This window comes from Amblyomma maculatum, chromosome 1 (assembly GCF_055883805.1).
Source record: "Amblyomma maculatum isolate TAMU_Amacu chromosome 1, ASM5588380v1, whole genome shotgun sequence".
Lineage (NCBI taxonomy): Eukaryota > Metazoa > Arthropoda > Arachnida > Ixodida > Ixodidae > Amblyomma > Amblyomma maculatum.
In genome coordinates, this window is record NC_139344.1 from 150,368,460 (window position 1) to 150,393,856 (window position 25,397).

Below are 25,397 nucleotides of genomic sequence, written 5' to 3' on the forward strand. Positions count from 1 at the left end.
ACCTTTTTAAAAAGAAAGGTTCAGCATGGTAGCATTGCCATTGAAGTTTGCACACTAATTCTAAATTTTAATGGTTTCAATCTGAACCTAACAAATTGGACTTCATTAGCTTAAAAAAAAAAAATTAGTTCTTCATTGTAGTGAACTAAGTCAAATATTTTAGGTTCAGACTATTTGCAAGAGATTTGAGCAAAACCTGAGAAATATCAGTGCTATTAGCCACACTGTTTTTCAGAAAATGTACATCAAAGTTCACAAAATTTCTTCAAAAGTGGTTTTCAGAAAAAGATGATTATAAGTTTGCACTTATACTATAATAGTTCAGAATGCACAAGTGTGCTGGCTTTCTTGGCATCTTCTCTAAAACCTTTGTTTGTATTTATTTCCTTTCTATAACATTCTTTGCTCTCTGAGAAGCTTCAGAACTGAGTCTTTTAAGCAGGCTTCTTGTCAAGCCGTTAGGCCAACTTCATAAATTGCACTTGGTTCAATGCCAAGTGTTCTTGAAGCAGCACCATTCATGCTTTGTTGCCATCATTATATTATGTCGAAGCATCACAGTGGTAGTTTGCATTGTGCAAGTCCCAACAACTCAACAAATATTGATTTAGGACAGCAGCACCAGATTAGCTGATTCAATTACTTATTGCTTTTGTCTCCAGCCGAGGCACTTTCTTAGTAGGCTTTGCAGTAATAAAACCTGAAACAGTGACCTAACTTTTTCAGAAAAGCAGTTGATCTGCTTGTTTTACGGCAGTGTCCTCAGTATTACCTTCACTGAGGGCACAATCGCAACCATACCATTCTGAAAGGCCAGAGTTTCGATGCTACAAAACTTCCTCATTCTTGTCCACTTTGTAGGTGTTCTTGCCATGGTGAAGCATAATACTCAGTACAGTGAAGTTCAAAAGTTAAAACACTTGTAGAAAATGATCGTAGCAAAAACAAACAGCGACTAAGCTTCAGTGCGTTTCGAAAGCTAGTGAGAAAATTTTTAATTAGAACTTGTAGTATATTGCAAAAATTGGATATCTTTTTGTTACCCATATGTATACTGTAAAATTTTACATACACGCACAAAAAGAAAGATGCAAAAAAAAACATGTAAACAAACCTCCACATGTTAAATACTGTGAAAAATGATATTTGGGGCCATAAGGCAAAAGCTTTACTAGCCTCGTTGCACAAAAATCTGTCTGTCGTTTTCCTTGCTCGATGGTACTCACAAAGATGACTTCACAACAGCCAGAATGGCATGATGGCATGCACAATGGATACCTTTGTGGCGGAGCTCCTCCCCCCTTTGTCATGTTTGGAGTGTCATTTGCTCATATGGCATCACTAATGGACCTCCATGTAGCACCACATTTTGCCTCTTTCATGTCAAAATTGGGATGCAACCATTCCTCTGGCAGCGTTCCAAGTGATTTCATATCATTACACTTTCCATTCAGCATGCATCTGCTAGTCAAGTTTGAGGCTAGTCTGCGACAGGAATTCTGACCAACGACATATATACCTTTATTTATATGCCTTCATAATGATGTTGTGGCGATTACGGCTCCCAGATGCTGCGTGAAGCATGTCAGTCTGCGTTCGACATGCAAACACACATACAGAAAGTTAAACCCCGATGTAACGAACCTCAGTATAATGAAGTTCATGATGCAACAAATTTTTTTGTTTCAGCTTCTTAGTTCCATTAAACTTTTCCCTCGATTTAGCGAAGTAGTTTCGCTCTGGAGTTTCGACACAACAAAGTTTTGCGAGCACAGAAAGCGAAATTCAGCAAACTTTATCAACTGCAAACAGAAAAAGAATTTTACTTATTGCAAAAGTGTGTAGCATGTTTGTGAAACAACACAGTTAAGGAAACAAAATTTTCTCCCTCCACGAAGCCGTGTCTGCTTGGACATTCAAATAGCGCATGATGTTTCGACATCCGGAATAAGTGTGATCGGATGTTGAAATAGTGCGTGTGATATTCAGACGTCCGGAATGACGTTCTTAGTGTTGCCCAGAGCATCTATTTTATTTGCTGGCACACAAAGACACGTTGTGATAGTCATTTCATTCTCTTGTAATTGTGACGTGCATACTTATCTGCTTGAGATAAGCCTATCCCGCCCCGCCACACGGTAGCCGGTGGTAGAATGCTCGATTGCTGATTCCGAAGGTGTGTATTCAGTGCAGGCCATGGAGAATGCTTTTTATAGGGAGCAAAACACAAGGCACCCATGTGCTGTATGACGTCGGTGCACGTTAAGAATCCCATGAATCGAAATTTTCGGAGCCCTCCACTATGGCATCCCACGTAGCTGATGTTAGTTTGGGGCATTAAACATCACAAACAAAACTACCGTGAAATTCCAAGCAAGCGCTTCGCCCCCTCTCACATGCCGAAATTACCGGAAAAGTGGAGGGGGGGCACTTTGCCGGAACGCAACCGAAATTTAGTATCACGACCAAATTTCCCGCCAAGAAAAATGTACTCAATGCATATAAATTTAAAATTTTATTTATCTCTGATCGGGACATTTGCCCTGAGAAGTGTGTTGTGTGTAAGTGTGTTGTGTGTCAAGACGTCAGCGAGCTGTTACGTAGTGTGCTCTTGCTGTGCCACCACCGCCAATGCAAACTGATAGGTGCCCGCCGCTGACGTTCTCTCTCGGCGTGCTGTTTAAACATGTTGGCAATTATCTTTCTTCATTTCGTTACCAGCTCCCACTTATACAGCGGTCATTTGCTCTTGGACAGCTGCGAGCTGTTGTCTGGGTGAGGTGCATGCCAAGGGTTGGGAGCGGGGAGATGCGGCATGGGAGAGAGAGGGCAGGTGCTTTCTCGGTAAGGCATGAAAATGTGAAATTAGTCATGAAATTATGGGAGGTGCTTGCACGTGTGGCGGTGCATGCTCGGACTTCTACGGTAAGCCATCACACCGTCTCATCGCGATGCTATTGGCCCTGTGAAGTGCGGACACAGTCGACAACTGTTAAGTCACATCCGATAAATGCGCTTACAGTGCCCACAATCAACGTTTCTAAAAACGTAACCCGCTGTCCACAAACTAACTATATCAGCTGCTCTATTTTGCAGCGACCTGCTGCTTGCATGTCTGGTTCACATCAGCCCACGAGAGCATGTGACAGGTCGCAGTGTTACTTGACGCCATTAATGGACTCCCTAAGCACCACGTGGTTTTGTATTCGGTGCAAGTGCCCGTTTCGTGGTAGTTGCTGTATCAGTCTGCGAAGCTTGTCATAATTTTTGGTGATGGCATTTATACTCCCAGCCATCAATCAAGATTTTGAGATATCCATAATTTGTTCAGAAAGCACCTCGAAGGTTATATATAAATGTACGGCGCCAGTGGGGAGCTGCTCGGCTCCGTAGAAAATGTAGACTGACGCGATATTTTGAGATATGCGATTTTGAGTTAACGAAGCTTTATTTTACTACTGTTACCGCTTGTTCTGCTTGGTATTTCTTATAAAATCATCTATATTAGGCCCACGAAGGCATATAGACAAAATAAAGTGGAACATGAAGATTTCAGGGATGCACAATAGGATTTGAAAGCTAAACATTTCGATAGAGTTGCCTGTCTGGTTGAGTTGATAACTAAGTAAAACTTGAAATTTCTCCAACCAACACTTTTTTATTTTACAAAACCCGACGTTTCGGAGCCGGCTGGGCTCTTTCTTCAAGGGTGCATGACGCAGGGCTGCGTGCAGCTTATAAGTAAAGCTCCTTCTTCAAGGGTGCATGACGCGGGGCTGCGTGCAGCTATAAGTAAAGCTTTACTTATAGCGAAACGTCAGGTTTTGTAAAACAAAAAAGTGTTGGTTGGAGAAATTTCAAGTTTTACTACGATATGATTCGCAGAGAAGTTCGTGATATAATTAAATTTTTTCTCGAAAACTGTAACTTCGTTATATTGAGGCTCAACTTACAATTCCACCAGGAAGAACTTCAATATATGTGGAAAACCTCACTCAAAAATATTTCACTCAAACAACTATAAAGCTTTTGCATTCCTACATGTAAGTGATGAATTTTCGATGGAGACGAAAAGCTAGATGCCCGTGTGCTGTGCGATGTCGGTGCGCATTAAAGAACCCTAAGGGGTTGAAATTTGCGGAGCCCTCCACTACGACGTGCGTCTCTCATAGCTGAGTTGCTTTGGAACCCCATTAACCAAACTATGTAAGCAGTGAACGTTTAAATAGCTTGAGGTGTTCCAGCGCTGTCACTGCTGCACAGTTTTATTCCTCACAGCGCGTGCCATTTTTTAGTAAGAGAATATTTTGGCCGATTTACTTTATCATACCACCCTCCCTAAGAAAAAACCTTTCTCATGGGATATATTTGGGGAAACTAGGTTTAATGTTTTCTTTCATGCTCATCTGTCTTTGCTGACTTGTATTTTGTTGCTGATTCCAAGTTGTAAACAGCCTAACTTTATTGCTTAGAAGAGCGGTTTGTTCATTTTTGGTATTGTTTTGTATAGGCAAGTGATGGAAGCCATACAAACCACAATTTTCTTGGAAGGAATGATTTCAATTACATAATTTTTAGTTTGGAGGAATTCCTTTCACACCATCGACGTAGTGCTTATGCCATGCGACCTTGCACTGGCAGTAGGCTGTTTCAAATGCAGCCACCAAGAGGCCTGTGAGACCCAGGCTCCTCTTCCACTGGGGTAGGGTTGAAGGGAAAGAGCTCCTGCATGCCACATTTTTGCACTTGTAGCGCTTGTGGCAGCAGTAGCTGTCTTCTAAGCACACACACACACACACACCTCCTAATGTCTGGAGATTTCATCCATCTGATACTTTATCCTCCTCCACCCATTTTTTGATCAGTGGTTGCTTTCAATGTGATAGCATTAAAGCCCCCGATCTCCGGAAAATTTGGCATCAGTGGAATTTCCTCCTTTCATCTGGCACTTCTTGCTACACTTGTTTTGCGATTGGCATATTACTTTATTACAGCACTGCTGTAACGTTAAGCATGACACAATAACAGTTCCTTGCAATTCTTTATATTACCGCCAGCACAGTGGTGCAGTGGTTATACCATGTGAAATTGTGCCAGGAAGTCGCTGCTTGAAATGCTGCAACCAGTAGGGCTTGTGAGACCCAGGTTGCTCTTCCAGAGCAGAGCGGAGAAGTAAAATCCACAAGTCTCATTTTATGACCTGTGATTGCTCACGCTGTGTCCTTTTTGTATGTAAAAAAAGCACATAAACTTCCTACTGTATGGAAATTTTGAATTTTTATATAGTACTTCTGCCCTTGGCAGTTGCTTCCTTACTTCGGCACTGATGCAATGCTAAAAATCACCATTGATATTCCCCAGCGATTCTTTATGGTACAACCACCTCTGTAGTAGTGCAGTTATGCCTTGCGACCTCACACCTGCAGGTAGCTGCTTCATTGCAACTCAATCAAGAATGAAAAGGAAAATGTGCCAGTCCTGCCAATAGACCAACTCTTGCTGACTATCATCAAACGCAGCCATTCTATAGCTTGTGAGACCCAGGTTGGTCTTTCTGGCTTGCAGAGGCTGTCTTCTCTTTTTTTTTTAATGCTGTCTGGACATTTCTTCCCTTCATCTAGTACTCCTTGCTCCATCCATTCTATTATTGGCAGTCGCTTTCTAACTCCAGCATTTCTGCAAGGCTAAAGATGGTTTGGTTTGGTTTGTAGGGTTTAACGTCCCAAAGCTACTCAGGCTATGAGAGACGCCGTAGTGGCGGACTCCGGAATTTCGACCACCTGGGGTTCTTTAATGTGCACTGACATCGCACAGCACATGGGCGCCCTTCTTTTCGCCTCCACCGAAAAGCAGCCGGCAAGGCCGCAATTCGATCCCGCACCCTTGGGAACAGTAGTCGAGCTTCGTAACCACTGTGCCACCCTGGCGGGGCTGCAAGGCAAAAAATAACACATTGATAGTCCCTAAGTGATTCTTTAGACTATCATTGGCACAGTGGTGGAGTGGTTATGCCATGTAACCATACACCAACTGGTAACTGTTTAAATGCAACCACTGGTGGAGCTCATGAGAGTGAGGTTGCTGTTCTAGAGCTGGGTGGTTAGTCCACGTATGTGAGTGAAGCTTCACAAGACGTGGTGCAGATAGGAGCTGTTAATGCCATTATGTCATGCCCTTAAAGGCGAAGCTTAAATGTCCTCCGAATACCTCGTACTATTTTCTACTACTTTTGCTTGGTGCATGTCTCAGCACTGCTGTACTGTGACATATGCTGTGACTGTTCATTATGAAGAAACAAATTTTTATTTTTTTCAGAACTGGCAACCTTTAAGTTTTGAAGAAAGTGAAGCCAGAGCAAGAGCTATGGGTAGCAGCTGTTCTTCAGCACAAAAAAAGGACAAGGAACGTTCCAAGAAGAAGAAAAAGGGGTGCGTTGTTGCTTGAAAATGTGTGTTGTTCAATTTGCAGTTTACTTTATAAGTCACGCTTATTCTGTTTTCAACCTAATTATAAAATCCATTTGAGTCCTAAGATGTCACTGCCCAAATCATGGCCATTTCCTCACAATGAACATATGTGCCATTTCCAGAACACGTGAGAATAAGAGGAACAACATGATATCTGGTGACTTCTTTTGCCAACGTGCGTGATAATGCATATATTGCATACACGTTAGTGATTTTTTTTGCTTTTATTTCTTTATTTCTGCTTTTTTGAATTTACGTCTTTCATACTTTTCCTCTTATATGTATACTAGGTGTCCCAGTTAACTTGTGCCAAGGGTTAAAAAGTATTTGAGGTTGCATACAGCTAGCCAGCCTCCTTGCACACCACTGGCAATTTTTTGTTTTGCAATGAAGTTATTTTCCTAAATTAGTAAATATTGACTTTAGACAATGGGTGAGATTTTCAAAGTTGAAGAGCACCTTCAGAAACCACTATTCCATTATTTGCAGTTAAGAAAACCTCACCTGTGCCTTTTTTTTTTTTTCCGAATTCGAAAGAAAGCGCTGGAAAAAAAATCATGTCACTAATGCATTCGTATGCCACGATTGCAGTGCTCTCAATCATGATTTCAGAGAACAAAATCAACTGTGGCTATAGTTCCATGGCCCTGTTGCAGTGGCAAGCCAATATGTCTGCAATTGTTTCTTTGCCTGCATTAGCCATGCATTTGATGCACGTGACGGTGCAATTTGCAGCAAGCGTAGCAAGCTTGCTGCAACCATCGCCAGCATATCAGCCTACCGCGGCAACGGGCCCATTGAGTCACAGCTGCAGATGATTTTGTTTGCTCAAGCCACAATTGAGAGTAGCATAATGTGGTTTGTGAATGCGCTAAGCACACAATTTTCTTTACATTTCGCAGGCCTATTTCGAGCTTGGGAAACAAAGATACATGTGAGGCTTTCTTTATTGCAAATAATGGAATGATAGTTTCTGAAGGTGCGCTCTAGCTTTCCAAATTGCATACTTTATTGTAAAAAGTCAATATTTAGTAAGTTGAGAAAATTATCTTAATTACTATTTATTTGATTACAGAAAAATTGCCTGTGATGCGAAATACAGCTGGTAGGTATATGCAACTGGTTTCTGTGGCCTACCTCAAATACTGCATTTTTTAACCTTTAGCTGGGACACCAGGTATAATTTTATACATCTGTCTGCTTGTGATGTAAATTTTACATACAAACTCTTCACAGTTACTACTCTCCTCAGTCGCTATTTGGCACGTGAATGTGTTCCATCAAGAAACAGACATATACTATATCTCCGTGCATCCCTTTTTTTTTTTATTTGTGGTTTCATTTTTCAGAACTAAGCATGTGCAGACCCACATAACTCGGTTTAATGGCACTTTTTTTGGATTGGCAATTTTCAGCAGTTGTTCTCCTGAAGGCAGGCGACGTAGTTCGGTACGCTCCACGGACAGTCTACCCTATGGCAAGGAGTCTACACCGCCACCATCACGATCTGACCCGTCCGTTACTGGCATTACTGGGAGTGCAGCACCACCTTTAGCACCAGTTGACACTTCGCTATCTGAAGTGCAGCAAAACAGTGGCTCCCTTGCATCACCAGCACCCCAGGTCACAGTGAGTAGACTAGAGCATATTCCTGCTTGTCATATAAATATATATATATATATATGTTGTTCATAGATGTGAACATGTCGCTCATACATGTCTATTTCAAGACACTGAGATGTGTATGCTTCAGCTAGTTGCTGTTGTAACTTTGAGTCCTTTACCTGCTTGTCTAGAAATGCTAACAGAACAGAAGCATAATATTTTTCTCAAGTGGGGAATATACCATGAAGGAAATGGGTAGCACAGAAATAGCAGAAGTAAATCTGAAAAAGTGTACTTTTATTTTTAATCCGAAATTGTCTTATGGTGTGTCATGAGCCCTTGCTAGGTTAAGTAAAGTTTAGGGTCAGGTTAGGTTAGGTTAGGTTGTATCAAGTTGTTTGATCATGCATGCTTCAGTGTTAGAAATCAAAAAGTAAACATGCCTACACCATTTCCACCTATGAAGCATATCTAAATGAAATAGATCTTTCCGAAACAAACTAAGCCATAGTAGATGTAATTTATTATAACAAATTTAGCACACGCCTAAACAACGTCCAGCCTGGTTTGCACTAGCATACCACACATGAAGGCATGCACACACACACACACATGCACCCATGTTTCCATAACACCATAGCTTGGTTACACACCGATTGACACCACATAATCGATCGAAGATGATAAAGGTGGCTGCACTCAAAGCACAACGCAAGAGACGGGCAGTTTTGCACATGAGAATGCAGGAAGTTGATGCAGCCATCAGCATCTAGAGGCTGGAGCAAGAGAGGCTGGCTATTTAACTTGTAGAATATTTGGATGCTCAATGGCATAGTGCTCTGGAGCGTTGGCCAGCTAAATGGATGGTGTGATGGTGATGGTGTGGGTTTGAACCTCTCTCTCAGTTGGGAAGTTTCTTATTCGATTTCTTTTGCGTAACAGCATTGTGTCAGTGCCAAATGTTCAGGCAGGCTCTTTGTGCCATCACATAACCACAAATAGGCAGGTACTAATTAATTAGCTTCACTAATCAACCTCTTAATTAGCACAGTATGGAGGTTAGTGCTAATTGGAAATTTGGAGCCATGGACAAAGGCAGTATACCCTATGAGGTTGCTGCACTTGCACCAGGCTTCCTACCTGTCTTGTACTCAATTTTGGTTGTTGTTGTTTTTCTTAGAAAAAAAAAAAAAGAAACACCAATTTCCTTGCATAGCAGAGCTTTAGAGAATATTTCTTTCTTCGTTTCGAAAACAGAAGTATATTGAAAATGTTCTCTTCCATGGATTTCCACTTGCTTGAGGCAAGCAGGTTGCAACCACTGTGGGTCACACACTGTGGCTGACAAAACGCAGCTTCAAAGCCATACCAAAGATACCTGTCACTACATGCAACGCCATAAATTGCAACAGAAAGAAGAGTGATGATCCTAGCTTGAATGAATGTAAATTGTCAGCTGTCCTGGTACAATGGTTTTTGCAGCTAGTCTGCAGCATTGAAAGCTTAAGTATTGAATTGAATATTAAATCGGAGCTCCACCACTGGAGCAAACGGTGCTGGCTTCAACCTAGAGCAGCAAGTGAGACTACGTGACTCTTACTGCTGCTGAAGCAGGCGCTTGATTAAATTTGTGGACTTTAAAATCTAAAATTTGTATTTTTCTATGTAGTTTTGCTTGTTACCCAGTGCCAGCATTGCACATTTTGATCTTACGTCTGGATGTATGTGGCAGAATCTAGTAAAAGCTTCCGTCTCTACCTAAAAAATATGCTGAGAGAAGCTTGGTTAATCAAGCTGCGAATGGTCAGCAGTGGTCATTCTCATGTGTGCACCAAACATTTCAGTGAGCAAGATTTCATCTATGGAGTTAGCGCTAAACAGTTTGGTGAGTAAAGGCAGGCATGCATATTTACATTCTAACAATCACTCTTGGCTAGCAGGATAGAAAGTATGCTGGCTTCTTCATGGAGAAGTATGTTCCCAAAGTAAGGAAGGTTCATCCAAAGGCTAGGAGAGGTCTCATATTTCTTCTCTTTTCATGCTCGACAACAAAAGTTTTGCTGGAATGATTCTGCTGCCACTTGTCGCGGTTATGCGTGATGAGTCATCTTAGGCAGCTTCAGCAGTACCGAAGTAGTAATTTCAAACCATTGAGAAAGCAAACAAACATGAGCAAGAACATTACAGGTTGTGATCTACAGAGGACATAGGGAATCATTTGCTTGAAGAAAACAAACATCTACTGAAAGCACGAGTGGCAGTGATCACAGTCAGTGCACAAGTATTAGCATGTATAGAACACACATCTGCACATTTGCATTAAAAAATTTATTTCCATTGTGCTCACTATCCAAATTGCCTACTCTACTACATTTAAGGGAGAATGGTGTCGCTACCGCTGACACTGTCCGAAGGCACTTTGCATCTTTCAGGCATCTGACAGCTCCATTCCTCACCCAGAGAAATCTTATCACTATTATTCAGTGACTGCTTACTTCTGTCTGGTTTTGTAGCAGCGTCAGCTGTGTCACTGGCTGGTGCACATCGTCTTCGCAGTGCTTAAAACTTGCCGGGCTATGCTTTGGCAACTCGTTGACTTGGCCGAGTGCTATCTTGCCGATCTCAAATTAAGCTTAAACAAGCTGAAACCAAAGTGTGTACTATTGAATAAATAAAAAATTTGATATTAACATGCAACTAAGCTTAAGCGTAGGAAAATATCACACAGCAGCAATTAAATGCGCATTATCCCACATAGTGTATCATGTGGGTGCTGCCAGGAGGTGGCACTACGACTTGTCTTCGCGCCCAATAATTGGGGTGGGGTGTTTGACCTGAGAAACTGCATTAATAAAATGGTAACATTTAATCTTGATTCAGGGCAGACCCTTTTCTGAAAGTGCTGAAGTCACACCTGTCTGTGACCATTCATTCTATTGCCACAGAGATTGAACACACATATTTTGGGCTCGATTTCATGTCTTCCATGGTCCTGAGAGTTAAGCTGCATGAAATGTGCTGTTTCCTTGTGTGCAGAGCCCAGCACCAGGCAGTGAAACCTTTTCAGACGATGGGTTGCCAAGCCTTCAGGCATTCCCAGAGGATGTTCAGGCTCTACTGTTGGGAAGGCTGGGAGCTGTGCCTGCATCCCTGCTGGCAGCAGGCAGTCGCCTCATCAGCCTCTATGTGTGCTGTGGTCTGGCTGACATGGAGGCTGAGCGTACACACCTGGAGCAGCTCGTCTATCCCAGTCTGCATGCTTATGCTGCCGACAAGGGCTATGATCTCAACATTGTGGACCTCCACTGGGGTATCCAGGTGGAGGCGATGGACCGAGTCACCTTTGCACATCTCTGCCTGCAGACCATTGCCCGGCTACGCACACAAGGACATTTCCTTGCACTGGTATGAAGCTACACATCACAATTTCATTGTTGCACTGTGCTATAGAAAGCATTACCATTGCGAAAGATATAACGTATGTTGACTTATCTTATTTTTGGTTGGCCTAGGTAGGTAGAGCAAGGACTAGAGTGTATAGTGAAACTGTCTCCAAATGTGGTAGTAAATTGTAGGTATGAGACCAGAGAGAGAAAGACTGTTTATTCAAACAACACAACTCTCATCAGCTCTCAGCCGTGGTCTTAGCCTGAGTTGATAGACTTTAAGGTCACTGATGCCATTGGAAAGCCACTCTGTGTGTTAGTATAGTATGTTCCCAAATTTTTACTGGCGTATGCATTACAATACAGCTGTATTGCAGTAGCATGCACCATACTTCCTATTTGACGTGTGCAGACTGGCGTCTTATTTTTGATGTCCTTAAGGTACGTGAGCATCAAAAATGATATTTTTTAATGGTATAATAATGGTATTTAAAAAAAAATCGAAGATGATTAATCAAATTTGTTCGTTTTTTGACATTTTTGAACCTCAGCAGATTTTGAAGCACCATGGAAAAAAATTTTACAGCCTTACAACTGCACTTTTTGCTTGAAATAGAGAATATAACCTCCATATTGCAGGCAAAAAGTTTCAGCGAAAAAATTTAGGAGCATCATGCCAGAATAAAGGGCTGAAAATTGACTTTTGTGCAGTGCGCTGCTCCTGAGTCAATGTTCACGATTTTTTAATGAAACACATGTTGCATCAAAACACTTTCTGATTAGGGTTTTTTTTATTAGTAAAAGTTGCGTAAACTTATTCGCTAAGAAAATAATGCATGAGAAATGTTTAGTGTGTATGCAACCGGTCTCCAATCTTGCAACTTTTTGAAATGGCAAAAAGGACGTTTTCCACTTCTAGTAAGTGAAAGCTCGTTAATTCGAACCTCGATAATTCGAACTACACTACTTGGACCGGCCAAGCTTCATAGAGATCTGTGTATAAAAAAGCCCGTTAATTCGAACGCGAGTCGGTTCCGCTACGGATAATTCGAACTACGCGCCGCGGCGTCTAGGCGGCTTGGCGCACATCACACGGAAAAAAAAAAAATAAAGGAACATCTCCGCGATCAGTAGGCATAACTAGAGGCTGCGCACGTCCAAAACGGGGACAGAAGGTGGAACCAGGTAAAACTATGGAAGAGTAGGTAAAACTTAAATGGCACCATGACTGGCGTGGCGGCCGGCCGGCAGCGTTGGAGTACAGTGAACTAGAATATTCTAGTTCACTGTAGTTGGAGGGAGGGGACGGCGGCCGCGGCAAGGTCAGTGCATGGCCGCGCGGCGACGGCTGCCTGCTCTCTTCTGCCCAACCTCCGTAGCTTGCAACTAAATACTCGTTAATTCCAACCCCGTTAATTTGGAAATAGGGATGAGTACTGTCGGCGCGGTTCCAGCCAACGCCCATAAAAGGCCCTGATCTCGGAAGAGCAGTATGGGTTAAACTTTTTTCTTTTTTTTTTTGCGATAGCCATCTATCCTTCCACCCATCAGTCGTCAACCGAAGCACGCGAATCAGCCCTGATCATGACGCCGACTTTTAGCACCGTTGGCTTTTAGCACCGTTCGTTCCGATGACTGGAGTGGCAGTAGACGGCGCCGCCCGCCCCAGCATGAGGGGGGAACGTACTGAAAGGGAGGCTTGCACAGGACAAGCGCTGGCACTTTGCCAAGCTCGCTTTCCTCCCCCCTGCTGGAGCTAAGTCAAAAGATAAACACGCCGTTATCGCTGCGCAGCATCTTGGCGCACTGTCAAGAAATGTGTTGTGGACCGTGACGGCACGAAACAGAGGGACGCTAACGACTGACGCACTTTTTTTTTTTTTTCAGATTCATAGGCACGAACAGGGCTGGGTGGGTTCATTATGCGAGCGAGTTCGTTACGCGACTAAATACGGTACATTTACCGTAATACAAATGGTTTTGGTCAGTTTTTTCGAGGCCATTCGATAATTCGAACATCGGATAATTCGAACTTTTTTCCCGGTCCCGTGAAGTTCGAATTAACGAGCTTTTACTATACGATTTTTTTCCAAGAAATCTACTGCATATCTTGCAAAACTAAGGTTCATTCCTTTGTGTCGAGACATTTGCCCACCACATATAAAAATTTAATTGAAAACAAAAAATGGTCATGGGACCTCAATTATCGTTCTTATCTGAACACACCCACCCACACACACACACACACACACACACATATATATATATATATATATATATATATATATTTTTTTTAAGGAGCTAAACGTTTTTTTTTTTTTTTAATGTTTACATTGTTGACATTTACAGGAATTTGTGTAATGGTGATTGTTGGAATAAAGAGCATTGAATGCAAAGTGGGAGGAAAAACAACGCGCCGATGATGGATATATATATATATATATATATATATATATATATATATATATATATATATATATATACTGTTAAACTTCTATGTAACGAGCCTCCATGTAGCAAATTCCTCGATGTTATGAAGTTTTTCAATTCCCCAACGCTGCCCCCACTGAAGTGCGTGCATTTCAAAACTCCGTGTAACGAACATGTTGCAGCAGTTTACCTTAATATAACAAACTCGCAGTGCGGACTAACTCTTAGCTTGTGCTAAATTACTGGAAATGTGGCAGAACCCTGCAAGTTTTATGATGATAGAATGCAAACTGATGTGAAAAGAATGTCTACGATAGCAACGAGCGACCACAGTTGATACATGGCGTGCTTCAGCGCCGATGACATATATACATGGCAAACGAAAGTATCTCGCTGCTTTCACTTTTGGAACATGGCACCACTGCAATACTTCATGCTTTAAAGCAGCAAAAAATAACAGAACAAAGAAAAAAGACACAGGGCGAGCTCTATGCATCCCTCACCACCACGTGGTTCCTCGTGAACTCCCACACCACGGCGGTAGAGGGAACACCAGAGATCGCCATTGATGCGAGGGTGCAAGGCAGAGAATCACTTTTCTGGAGCAACAGTGGTGGACGGGCGGGACTATGCACAAAGACGCAGACTTCTCGTTCGGTGGCGGCACGAATGCATGCGCTTTTCCCCAGGCTGATTCCTGCACCTCCTCCCTTTCCCCGCTCCCTTGTAGACCCGTCGTGGAGATGGAGGCTCCTGACGCAGTCGTGCCATGCCCTCAGTGCATTTGTGAAATGTTTCACCAATTCTATAACTGAATAATTCTGATTTACTGTAAATACTTCCAAAGTGGTTTCCCTTACTATGAATTCTGAATCTGGTTTTCGTTATGCATTGTTCGTATGACAAAAGTCTTTTCGCAAAAACTGCATATAACAAAAACCTGAATGTAACGAAAAATCGCAGACATTCTACAGTTTCGTTATAACCAGGTTGAACTGTTTAACTTGTGAGGCTTCGTAAAAATGATGAGTATGTGTGTGATAATAGAGGCACAACTTAAGGGCAAATTGCTTGTAAGCAAACAAGGACTCCACAAACGGGAGCCGGTAATGCTGTCGCGTCGTACCATCAATGAGTGGAGCTTAAGTGTTCCCCAATTTTTCCTGCTGTTCTAAATTTATTTCTGCTTCCCTTTTTTCTTTTTGTCAGTGTGATCATCAATCTAAGTATAAAATTTTTTGCACATACAAAAAAAAAAAAGTTTCAGTAGTGAGCTATGTTTATCCTTTGCTCTTGCTTGCTGCATTTTTTTTTTTTTTGTGGGTTCTACCCTAAGTAAATGTTACAGCAACATAACTGTTTTGTTGATAGAGCTTTTTTTTTTGGTTAGTTTGGTGTGTTAAAACTTTTTTGGGTAGTAATTTTCAGATGCTGCTCAGTGACTACTTGTTTGAGGATATTGCATATGTTTAGAGCTTATCTTTTATGGCAAATCATTAATAGAGGTTGAAAATACTACCGAAATTTGATTCATACAAGCATTGTATTATTGTCACAAGCTGCCTGAATTTCAGTTCACTGTGCTTATTTTTTTTTTCAAAATTGCTCTTTATATTCTGCTGTTTAAAGCATTCAAAGCATGCCAGCATATTTTTTTAAGAAACTTCATACTGCACAGGAATTCTCATTATCACAGCCAGTGCTAACATAGTGACACCATATCATATTTGCGAAGTAGAGTTAACAATGGGGGGGGGGGGGGGGGGGGGGAGTAAAAACAATTACGACTGAATCTCTGGCCCTGTGTTGCCCCAGGAAACTTTAACTTTGCTGCCTACACTGTTGTTTCTGAAATTCTGCAGGTACTTTTGAACGAGAAGTTGGAAAATCAGCTACCACATATTTTGCCTGCAAGCTTACCCAGTGACGTGCTAACGTCTGTTACCGATGCCGTGGAGTCACCAGAGCAAAGGCAACTGCTTCTAGACTGGTACACAGAAGACTTAAACAGTGTCCCAAAGTGCTACAAGCTCCGATCTATACGTGAACGTATACCAGACATTATTTCTGCGAATCCATCGGCAAATGCTGCTGCTCTTGAATTGTGGCGGAAGCAGTCTTCACAGATGGTGGAAGCACTGAGGTCTGCTTTGACTACAGAACAGCGTGCAAAGTATCTTGTATCAGGTGGGTTTTTTCTCACTATAATTTTTTTTAACCACACAGCAGCAACTTGTGCAAATACAAAGTCTTCTGAACTATAGGAGTTGAACTTCTTAGATATTACTCATTCTTTCTCTCTGGTTATTTTTATCTAACTGTTGCTGTGAATAGAAAGACAGAACAGTTAGCTCTTCTCTTTCTCTCATTATTATTTATCAGTTCTTTTTAGATTCGGTTTGCGGGTGGACCTTTAGGCCAGGATCTTGTAGGCAGGTGTCACTGCTTCAGCCATTCAGCCAACCAACACTGGCCAGTGACCATGGTGTTAATCAACTGCACTTGCCACTGGATAGATTGGGGAGTGGGCAGGTTAGGAGTAGCTGGCTAGACAAGGAACCAATAACCTTCCCTATTGGTGTTTTTTGCTTAAGTTGCGTTCTGTCGAGATTGCGGTCGGGAGGCAGGCAACGACGTCTCATCTCTTTATGAAAATTGGTGATTTCAACAAAAGTCTGGAGGATTTGAGCTGAGGCATCTGAATCCATAGGGCCGGCTGCCTGGGTTTTAAACCTTGAGTAAGTCTGTCGGCCCCTAGCTTCATTTCCAAAGTTGCCCTCGTGGGTGAGTGGGTACCCACACTAGGTTAATTTTGTGGTCAGGAGTGCAGCCACGCAGGATGCTTGCAGTGGGAAGGCAGTGTAGTCTGCAGATTGCTCTTTTTCAGTCACCGAGGACTGTACATTTGTGCAGGTCAGTGGTGGCCAGCGCTATTGCCATCTCTTCTGCTGCAGTGGTGGAGGGTAGGTGCACTGTGGTGGCAAAGATAAGGGTAGATTTTTTTGTGCCAGTGAGTAGCACCTTGCTGCTGGAAGGTCGTCCCTAATGTTACATATTTTTCACACTACTGGGTTACAGAAGAGCTTATCTATTGGCTTGTACATTTTATATATCAAATTATCGATATATCATACAAATTTGCAATACCCTTCAAATTTGATATTTCCAGCACCAACCTAATATAAGTGCATCAATATTTTATTAAATTTAAAGACTCAGATGATTTTAGTACGCCTCCAAGCACAATGCGGATGATGCAAGCCTAGGTATAGCTAGCAAAAATATTTGGTCAGCTAGGTTAGCCTCACCGCAAGGCAAGCGTTGTACCGAATACTGACTTCCCCACATGGCAACTGTGTCATATGAAAAATTGCACCACTAGACTGAAAGCTGCCGTCAGTCACGTGCCACGTTCCTTGCGCCATGCAGTTTTAAAACACCTTTATGTTTTTATGTGGCTAGAGTGGCCGGTGGGCACCCAACGCCGCTCCCATACCAATGTGCGTGCGAAAAATAATTACAGGACCGCAATTAGGAGGAAGACCACTTGCAAGGGTGCAGCGCTGCGTTCAATGTGTGCAATGTTTCGCTTACAGTAGTAGTTGGATAAACACGTTCAGCAGTGGTATACTGGTGGTAGAGCAGTGATATGGAAAATAATTTGATATGTCTTGGATTGACTGTAATGGTTGCGGGTCTTTCCATGTGAAATGTATGTGTCCTGCTGGGAAGTCACAGTTTGGCAGTGCCCACTGTTGTGGCTGGTTACAGACTTCAATGAACAAAATCTTCTAAATTTCTAGATTAAAAGCTAAGATGTTGATGTGTATAATGAGCCATCTCAAGGCCTAAATACCAAGAAAAATTCACTTTTTGCAGAGTTTGGAAAATATTGTTTAAAAGCTCAACAAGTTGCAATTGTTTTTAACATTAAGTACAGCAACTTGAAAAAGTGTGAAATAATTGTTTTGGCTGAAACATCATTAAGGCTTTAGGAAAAAAATTTCCTATAATGCCAGAATTTTTACAATTTTAGTGACCCCCCAAAGATATGAAACATTCTTGTATCGTTCCATTTGCAGGGCATGACAGGCATGAAATAACTATGCAAGTGAAATATTCTAAAATAATATTTGTCATTGCATCTTGTTTCACACAGAAATAAAATTTTTTTTCCTAGACCAACTTTTGCTTCTTGCAGAAACTTCAAATAACGATTACATCAGCGAAACCTTTTTCTCATGAAAAATACTTTGATGAAAAACCTTTCATATAATTGCCAACATGCCCAATTTTATTTAAAAGAATCGGCAGTAGTCACTTTGGGGATCTAAGACATTTTGCATGGAATGACTCACATAACAAAGGAACACCTTGGAAGGAATATTTTGAAATCCTTTGGAAGCGTCTGTAGAGGCCCATGGATTTGAAATCTTGTTCTACTTGAATTTCCTTAGAAAGGTTGTTGTTCTGTGTCTAAACTGGAAAAAAAGAATGATAAAAGTGTGCACAGTTAACTTTTAAAAGTCCAGTTCTAACTAAAAATGTCTGTATCACTGACGCCATATTGCTGGCTATTGATTGGCAATTTTACATAGCGGAAGGAGAAAATTAACTAATCTGAAATTCAGGCATTGCCTCACACTGGCACCATCGGATTAGAGTAGTTATTACTCATTGCTTTGTTCACCTACATGCCTGTGCAGTCTGGAAAGCTCCACTTTCTTGTTGTCCGCTAGGGACTTTGAAGGCTAGGGACGTCCTGTTTTTTTTACTGTATTTTTCTGCAAAGGCAATTACTTGGTTAAGTAGGCCCCTTGAACAGGGGTTCTCAAGATGTTTTACTTCAAGGAACTCCAACAGCCTTTAATATGTGCTGAAGACTCCCCCACTTCAGCCATCAGCATAATTCAGTGCATTTGTGCAAAGGTTACAAGAAGTCAAGAAGAAGTACAATGATACAAATTTGCCAGGCACTCAAGACTGCTTATGTGTATGAACGCAAAAGCATTTGCAGTCCTGCGGGTGAAGTGTTTCCGAGTGACACGTTTTTACATGTACTAGTGTTGTTTATCGTGGTACTGCCGCTCCAACTGCCTGCGTATCGCACTGCTGCCGCTCCAAGCGCCGGCCGCGCCACTTCCCATGCTGTACTTTGGCCTGAGCATCGTATTTCGCTCAACACCTCATTCCCGCGTCCCCGCAGCTCTTCGGTCCTAGCATGTACGAAGCTACGCGAGGACACTGAACTCTCTTTGCTCCCTCTCTCTCTCGCTCTGTCTGGACTGTCTACCTTGCTTGTACGCTTTTGCTGGAATAAACAGTTTTGCCTCAGACTCCGACGAGAGAACACTTCACTGGCAATGAGGATGGGATCCACATGATCCCGAGTGCGCAAGTTCAGTAAATACTGACCACCTCAGCAAAGCTCCTGGATCCACTCCAGCCCTGCACAGCCGTCGACATGGCAGCGATTCTGCCTTCGGCCACAATCGGAGAATTCTCGCCCGCCGAGCTTTCCTGGCCAGTTTACTTAGAACGCCTCGAGTTCTACTTTCAAGCCCACGACATCCAGTCCGATGAGAAGAAACGGGCTTTCCTCTGCAGTGTATGCGGTGTCGACGCGTATACCCTGCTTCGCTCGCTCTGCGCACCCAAGGCACTTTCGGAGGTTCCCTTCTCAGAAATTGTTTCCAAGCTCGACAACCACTTCATCGGGAAACCTTCTGTCACTATGGAATGCTTCCACTTCAACAAGCAAGACCAGCATCCTGGCGAATCGGTACCGGATTATCTCGCCGCTCTTCGACTCTTGGCCCGCCACTGTGAGTTCGGGGATTGGCTGGATTGACTTCTTTGTGACCGCCTAGTCTGTGGCCTACGTGAAGAGCCTATTCAAAGACGTTTCCTGGCTGAACCAGATCTTAAGCTCTCTAAGGTCATCCTACTGGCACGTGCTGCAGAGGAAGCGGCCGCCAAGACAGAAGAGGTTCGCCGCTCGAGGGTCCCCTCAGAAACGCATCAATTGCAAAGGAACCCAAAGCGCCCGGACGTCAAGCCAGCCAACCATCCTCTGAGTCAGCAATGTTGGCGTTGCACCGGCGAGCATGACGCTCGTACTTGCTCCTACCATTCCGCCATCTGTCACTACTGCGGAAACAAAGGACACCTTGAGAAAGCCTGCAGGAAAAAGGCAGCAAAGGAAAAAACTTTCAAGCCTGTTCAGCATCGAAAGGAGTTTTCCCGCAAAAACAAGCACTCTCGTGGACGCAACCACCAAATCTTGCAATCAGCTGATCCGGCTCAAGACGTAAATTCTACGACTTCGGTCAGTTTTCATCGCGAAATTCAAGACCACAAGTCTACAGGTAGTGCCAACAACGTCATTTCTCCGGCAGTCTGCGTGGACGTCTTGATAAACAGTAGGCCTCTGACTATGGAAGTTGATTCCGGGGCTGCCTGCAGCATCATCAGCGAGAACACCATGCAGAAACTTTGACTGTCAAGGCAAGACCTAAAGTCATCTTCTCTACAGCTGCGCTCTTATACAATGGAACGCTTAGAGATTGCGGGATCATTGGAAGTCACTGTCTCATACAGAACAAAGAGCGCTCGCCTATACCTTCTCGTTGTCCGAGGAAATGGCACCAGCTTGTTAGGGAGAGACTGGTTTTCGGCGTTGGGCATTTCACTCTGCGGGATAAACCACGCATCTCAAATCGAAGTTCCGCTAACCTTGTTGAACGCTGTCTCTGAATACCCAGAAGTCTTCACTGAAGGACCAGGGAAGAGCAAGGGACCATCCGTTCGCATCGAGCTCAAGGCTGAAATCGGTCCCATCTTCATGAAAGTACGTCAAGTTCCGGTGGCTCTACTGCCCAGAGTGGATGAAGCCATCGACGTTCTCGTACAGGAAGGAGTCTACCAGCCCGTGCGATCCTCCAGATGGGCGACACCGGTAGTCTGCGTCTTTAAGAAGAACAGCAAGATCAGGTTTTGTGGTGATTACAAAAGCACCGTTAACCAAGCAATCAAGATGGAAACGTATCCTCTTGCAACCATCGATCAGCTTTTTTCAAACCTTGCTGGATGCACTGTATTTTCACAACTAGACCTCAATCAAGCCTATCAGCAGCTTGCCGTGAACAGTGAAACAGCCGATCTCCTAACAGTCAATACGCACCGGGGACTGTTCAAAGTTACTCGCCTGCCATTCGGAGTGTCGTCTGCCGTAGCCATATTTCAGCGCTACATGGAAGAGCTCCTCTTGGGACTACCTGAAGTCCACTTGGACGATATTATAGTGGGAGGTCAAGATGCCTACGAGCACAACAATCACCTGCGAGCTGTGCTGAAACGCATAAGGGACGACAACATTCTTCTGAGCCGAGAGAAATGCACCTTCGGCACGCCGGAAGTCACCTTCCTTGGATACTGCATTGACGCCGCTGATATTCATCCGACCGAAGAAAAGGTCGAAGCACTTAAAGAAGCTCCCAGTTCAAAGAACAAGCAGCAACTTCAGTCTTTTCTCGGACTGCTAAACTTCTACAACAGATTCTTGCACGGTGCAGCTCACACCCTCGAGCCTCTATACCGCCTGCTTGCAAAGGATCAGACGTGGAGATGGCGCCAAGAAGAAGCCGACGCTTTCAAGCGCGCCAAGGAGCTCATACAGACATCCGATGTCTTAGTCCATTACGACGTGCACAAGCCGCTCACGTTTGCCTGCGACGCATCTGCCTACGGCATAGGATTTGTCCTTAGTCACGAGGACACTACTGGACACGAATCTCCTATTGCCTTCGGTTCCCGTAATCTCAGCTCGACCGAAAGGAACTATTCTCAGACAGACTGAGAAGCTCTGGCTGTCATTTCCGGCGTCAAGAAGTTCCATCAATACCTTTATGGAAGGCATTTCAAGGCCTACACGGACCACAAGCCTCTGCTGGGTCTGCTGCATCACAGTCGTCCAATACCTAGCGTGCTTTCACCGAGGATGCTTCGATGGAATTTCCTCCTTCCACAGTACGACTATGAGCTGATCTATCGACCAGGGCGTCAAATGGGCAGCGCTGATTCACTCAGCTGTCTTCCGCTGCCCTCGACAAATGCTGAAAGTCCCACTATGGCAGACGTCCTGCTGCTCGAAAACCCACCAAAAGCCTTCGCGGATGCATCCAAGATTGCTCAGCTGACAAAAAAGGATCGTGTGTTGTCACGAGTACTCAAGTGGATTCGTACTGAATGGCCAACAAAAGTAGAGGACCAGTTCCAACCTTACTTCGTGCGCCGCGACGAACTCTCCGCTTATCGTGATTGCATCCTGTGAGGCTCCCGGGTCGTGATTCCACCGCAACTCCGCATGTAAGTGCTTCAGCTACTTCACTCATCACACCCAGGAATCATTCGCATGAAGGGACTTGCGCGAGGTTACGTGTGGTGGCCGAAACTCGACAGCAATGTGGAGAGCACCGTACGTGCATGTGAGACCTGCCAAGAATCGAGGAACGCTCCACCATGCGCTGCAGTTCATCCCTGGGAGCAGACTACGAGACCATGGTCTAGACTGCACGTGGATTTCGCTGGACCAGTCTAGGGCAAGATATTTCTTATTGTCGTGGACTCGTTCTCGAAATGGCTAGAGGTCGTTGTGGTGAACACTACTTCGGCTGCAGTCGTTGTCCGACAACTCAGAGGGCTGTTCGCCACACACGGACTTCCTGATGTCGTCGTGTCCGACAACAGTTCTGCATTCACCTCAGCTGAATACCGACAGTTCCTCGCCAGGAACAATGTTCATCAAGCTTTAGTCTCGCCATACCATCCATCTTCTAACGGACAGGCCGAGCGCTTCATTCAGGAAACAAAGAAAGCCCTTAAACGACTGAAAGGAGGCGACATCGAACATCAGCTGAGTCGTTTCTTGTTCCAGCAGCACTTGCTGCTCTGCACGACTACAGGAAGAAGCCCGGCGGAGCTACTGTTCTCACGTCAGCTAAAGTCTGCCCTAGACTACTTGCACCCTGATAACCAGGAGGGTGACCCGCGACGTGACCAGCTGTCACAGAAGTTCCGCGCTACACCGACCCGCAAGTTTGTGCCCGGTGACTCAGTTTTCGCTAGGAATTTTTCGCCATATGGGTCTCGGTGGCTTCCCGCTATCGTCTGCTCCTGCAAAGGGCCTGTGTCCTATGAAGTCAGACTCCTCTGCGGTACGTTATGGCGCAGGCACGTCGACCACCTTAGGAAGAGGGACTACAGCCTACCCGATCTTCCTCGCCGTGCACCTGAACTCGAAATGCCTGAGCCGCACTCCGAGTCGGAAGAGCAGAACGAACAACCTTCTCGCACTTCCCTGCCCGAACCAGACGCCGACTCACCAGAACCCGAGCACAGCCGCTCCGACTCAGAGAACGCAGATGCCTCCAACGGAATTCCTCCGGCAACCGGCACCGTTCTTCGACGTTCCGCCCGTGAAAGAAGGTTTCCTTCTCACCTGCGAGACTGCTACGTCTAGCAAGGGGGAAGGAGTGTTGTGTATCGTCGCTCCAAGCGTCCCTTCCCATGCTGTACTTTGTCTGGCCTGAGCATCGTATTTCGCTCAACACCTCATCCCTGCGTCCCCGCGGCTCTTCGGTCCTAGCATGTACGAAGCTACGCGAGGACACTGAACTCTCTTTGCTCCCTCTCTCTCTCTGTCTGGACTGTCTACCCTGCTTGTACGCTTTCGCTGGAATAAACAGTTTTGCCTCAGACTCCGACGAGAGAACACTTCAACTAGTTAAAGTTCTTTCTGCTGGTATTGTATTTGCCGTGTGTGTTTGCATATTTGACATTGTCTAGTAGGCTTCACATGGCATCTGGGAGCTGTAATTGACAGAACCTCAGTTCGAAAGCATACAATTGGAGGTACATGTGTCATTGGTTTGGATCTCTGTTGTTAGCTAGCCTCCAACTTGATTAGCAGATGTATGCTAAATGCAACGAAAAATAGCATGGCACCACCTAGCTTTGGGACCAACTGTTGCTTCACAATTTTGGTACGAATGTCGGGAAAACTGCCGCCAAATGGAAATCCACCAGTGCCAAGTTGTCAAACCTCGATATAGCAAAGTCCTGCTTGCAGCTGAAAATTTTGTTAAATCATGAATTTCTTTACTTCGAGGTTCTCATGCCCTAGCTGCCCAAATAAATAACAATTTAGTGAAACACTGCTAGTAGATGGGAACTTGTGAAATATGAATTCAGGAATAAAGAAGAAATTTTAGCAATAGCGCTAACAAAGTTGCTGGATGCTGTTTTGTACATCAGGAGGATAATGGGATAATAGCAAACAGACGTGAACACATCATTTTTTCTCATGTGAGCAAACAGCGAGTGCATCACTCACACCGGCTCAGCTACCTTTGCGCGGGCAATTTTGCCACCGACAGATAAAAAAAAAAAAAACGCTAGCCATTACCGCGTCCCTCTGTTTCACGCCGTCGCACGACGTCGCAGCTAGTGAGTTCTTGGCAGGGTGCCAAGATTCCACGCAGCGAGAACCTCACGGTGTGCATTAGCTCCAGTGGTGGGGTGCCAGCAGCATTGTCAAGAGTGCCGACGGTGGCCTGCTTGGCTGCTCAGCAACTCTGTGCCACCCCTTTATCACGCAGCGATTGGGATGGGCGCCGTCCGCTGCCACAAAATCATTGGAATGTACATGTGCAGCAGCAAACACTTTTTGAAGTGAATGATGCTAAAAGCCCACGTCATGACCTTGGCTGCTTTCTATGACGACTGAAGGGTGGAAGGATGGACAACTGTTGCAAAGAAAAAAGTCTACTTCTTGCCTATTGAACCCTCCACTCAAACTGACGTCGATCTCGGGCAAATGCAAAATGCGCTGTGTCTCGGCTAAAGTTTTAGTTCTTATCCCATTGTGAAGGTGGCTGCTGATACATGCATGCGATGCGCGAGGACTTCGTTAAATCAAAAGTGCGGCATAAAATTACTTCATTAAGTCACGAAAAAAAAATACATGGTTTCCAATAGGGCTGAGATTGGGAAATTTTTAAAAACTGTGTTACATCGCTAATTTCATTACATTGAGGTTCATTATATCAATGTTCGACTGTACAAACAGCATGTATAGGATTGCTTGCAGTGGCGGGTGTCTCTCAGCAACGAATGGGTTTGGTCATGCATCATGGATGCTTGGCTTATTGTATGTAGTACATCATACAGTTGCTTGATGACGTCATCCTAGTTTCCTTGCCACCACTGGGATTCCTATGACTATCTCATGAGCACGAAAATGATGAATGATGCCACTGGCTTTTTTCGTAATGGGACTAGTAATGCTTTCACATTAACGCTAAAACTGTGACTAGTAAAGCTGCTTTATCTTTAATGGCAACCAAACGCTTAGCTCTGTAGCACTTAGTTTATACCAGATTATAGGCCAAGGCGCCTGAGTTTATTATTGAAGTAGGCTAAAGCTGAAAATGCCTGTTCACATACACAT

The 25,397-nt window shown here is 44.0% G+C and overlaps 1 protein-coding gene across 2 annotated transcripts in view; it reads left to right on the top strand.

Annotated features, from left to right (window-relative positions):
* Positions 1 to 25,397, top strand: part of LOC146204593 (NACHT and WD repeat domain-containing protein 2) — a 98,799-nt gene that overhangs the window by 21,557 nt on the left and 51,845 nt on the right. Inside the window, exons 2-5 of one of the 2 annotated variants that reach the window (XM_084589276.1) lie at positions 6,316 to 6,428; positions 7,883 to 8,096; positions 11,109 to 11,477; positions 15,751 to 16,075. In XM_084589276.1, coding sequence (XP_084445402.1) covers positions 6,364 to 6,428; positions 7,883 to 8,096; positions 11,109 to 11,477; positions 15,751 to 16,075 — 973 coding nt within the window. In that variant the 5' untranslated portion in view covers positions 6,316 to 6,363. The remainder of the gene's footprint in view (positions 1 to 6,315; positions 6,429 to 7,882; positions 8,097 to 11,108; positions 11,478 to 15,750; positions 16,076 to 25,397) is intronic. The other variant, XM_084589277.1, reaches the window with a different exon arrangement.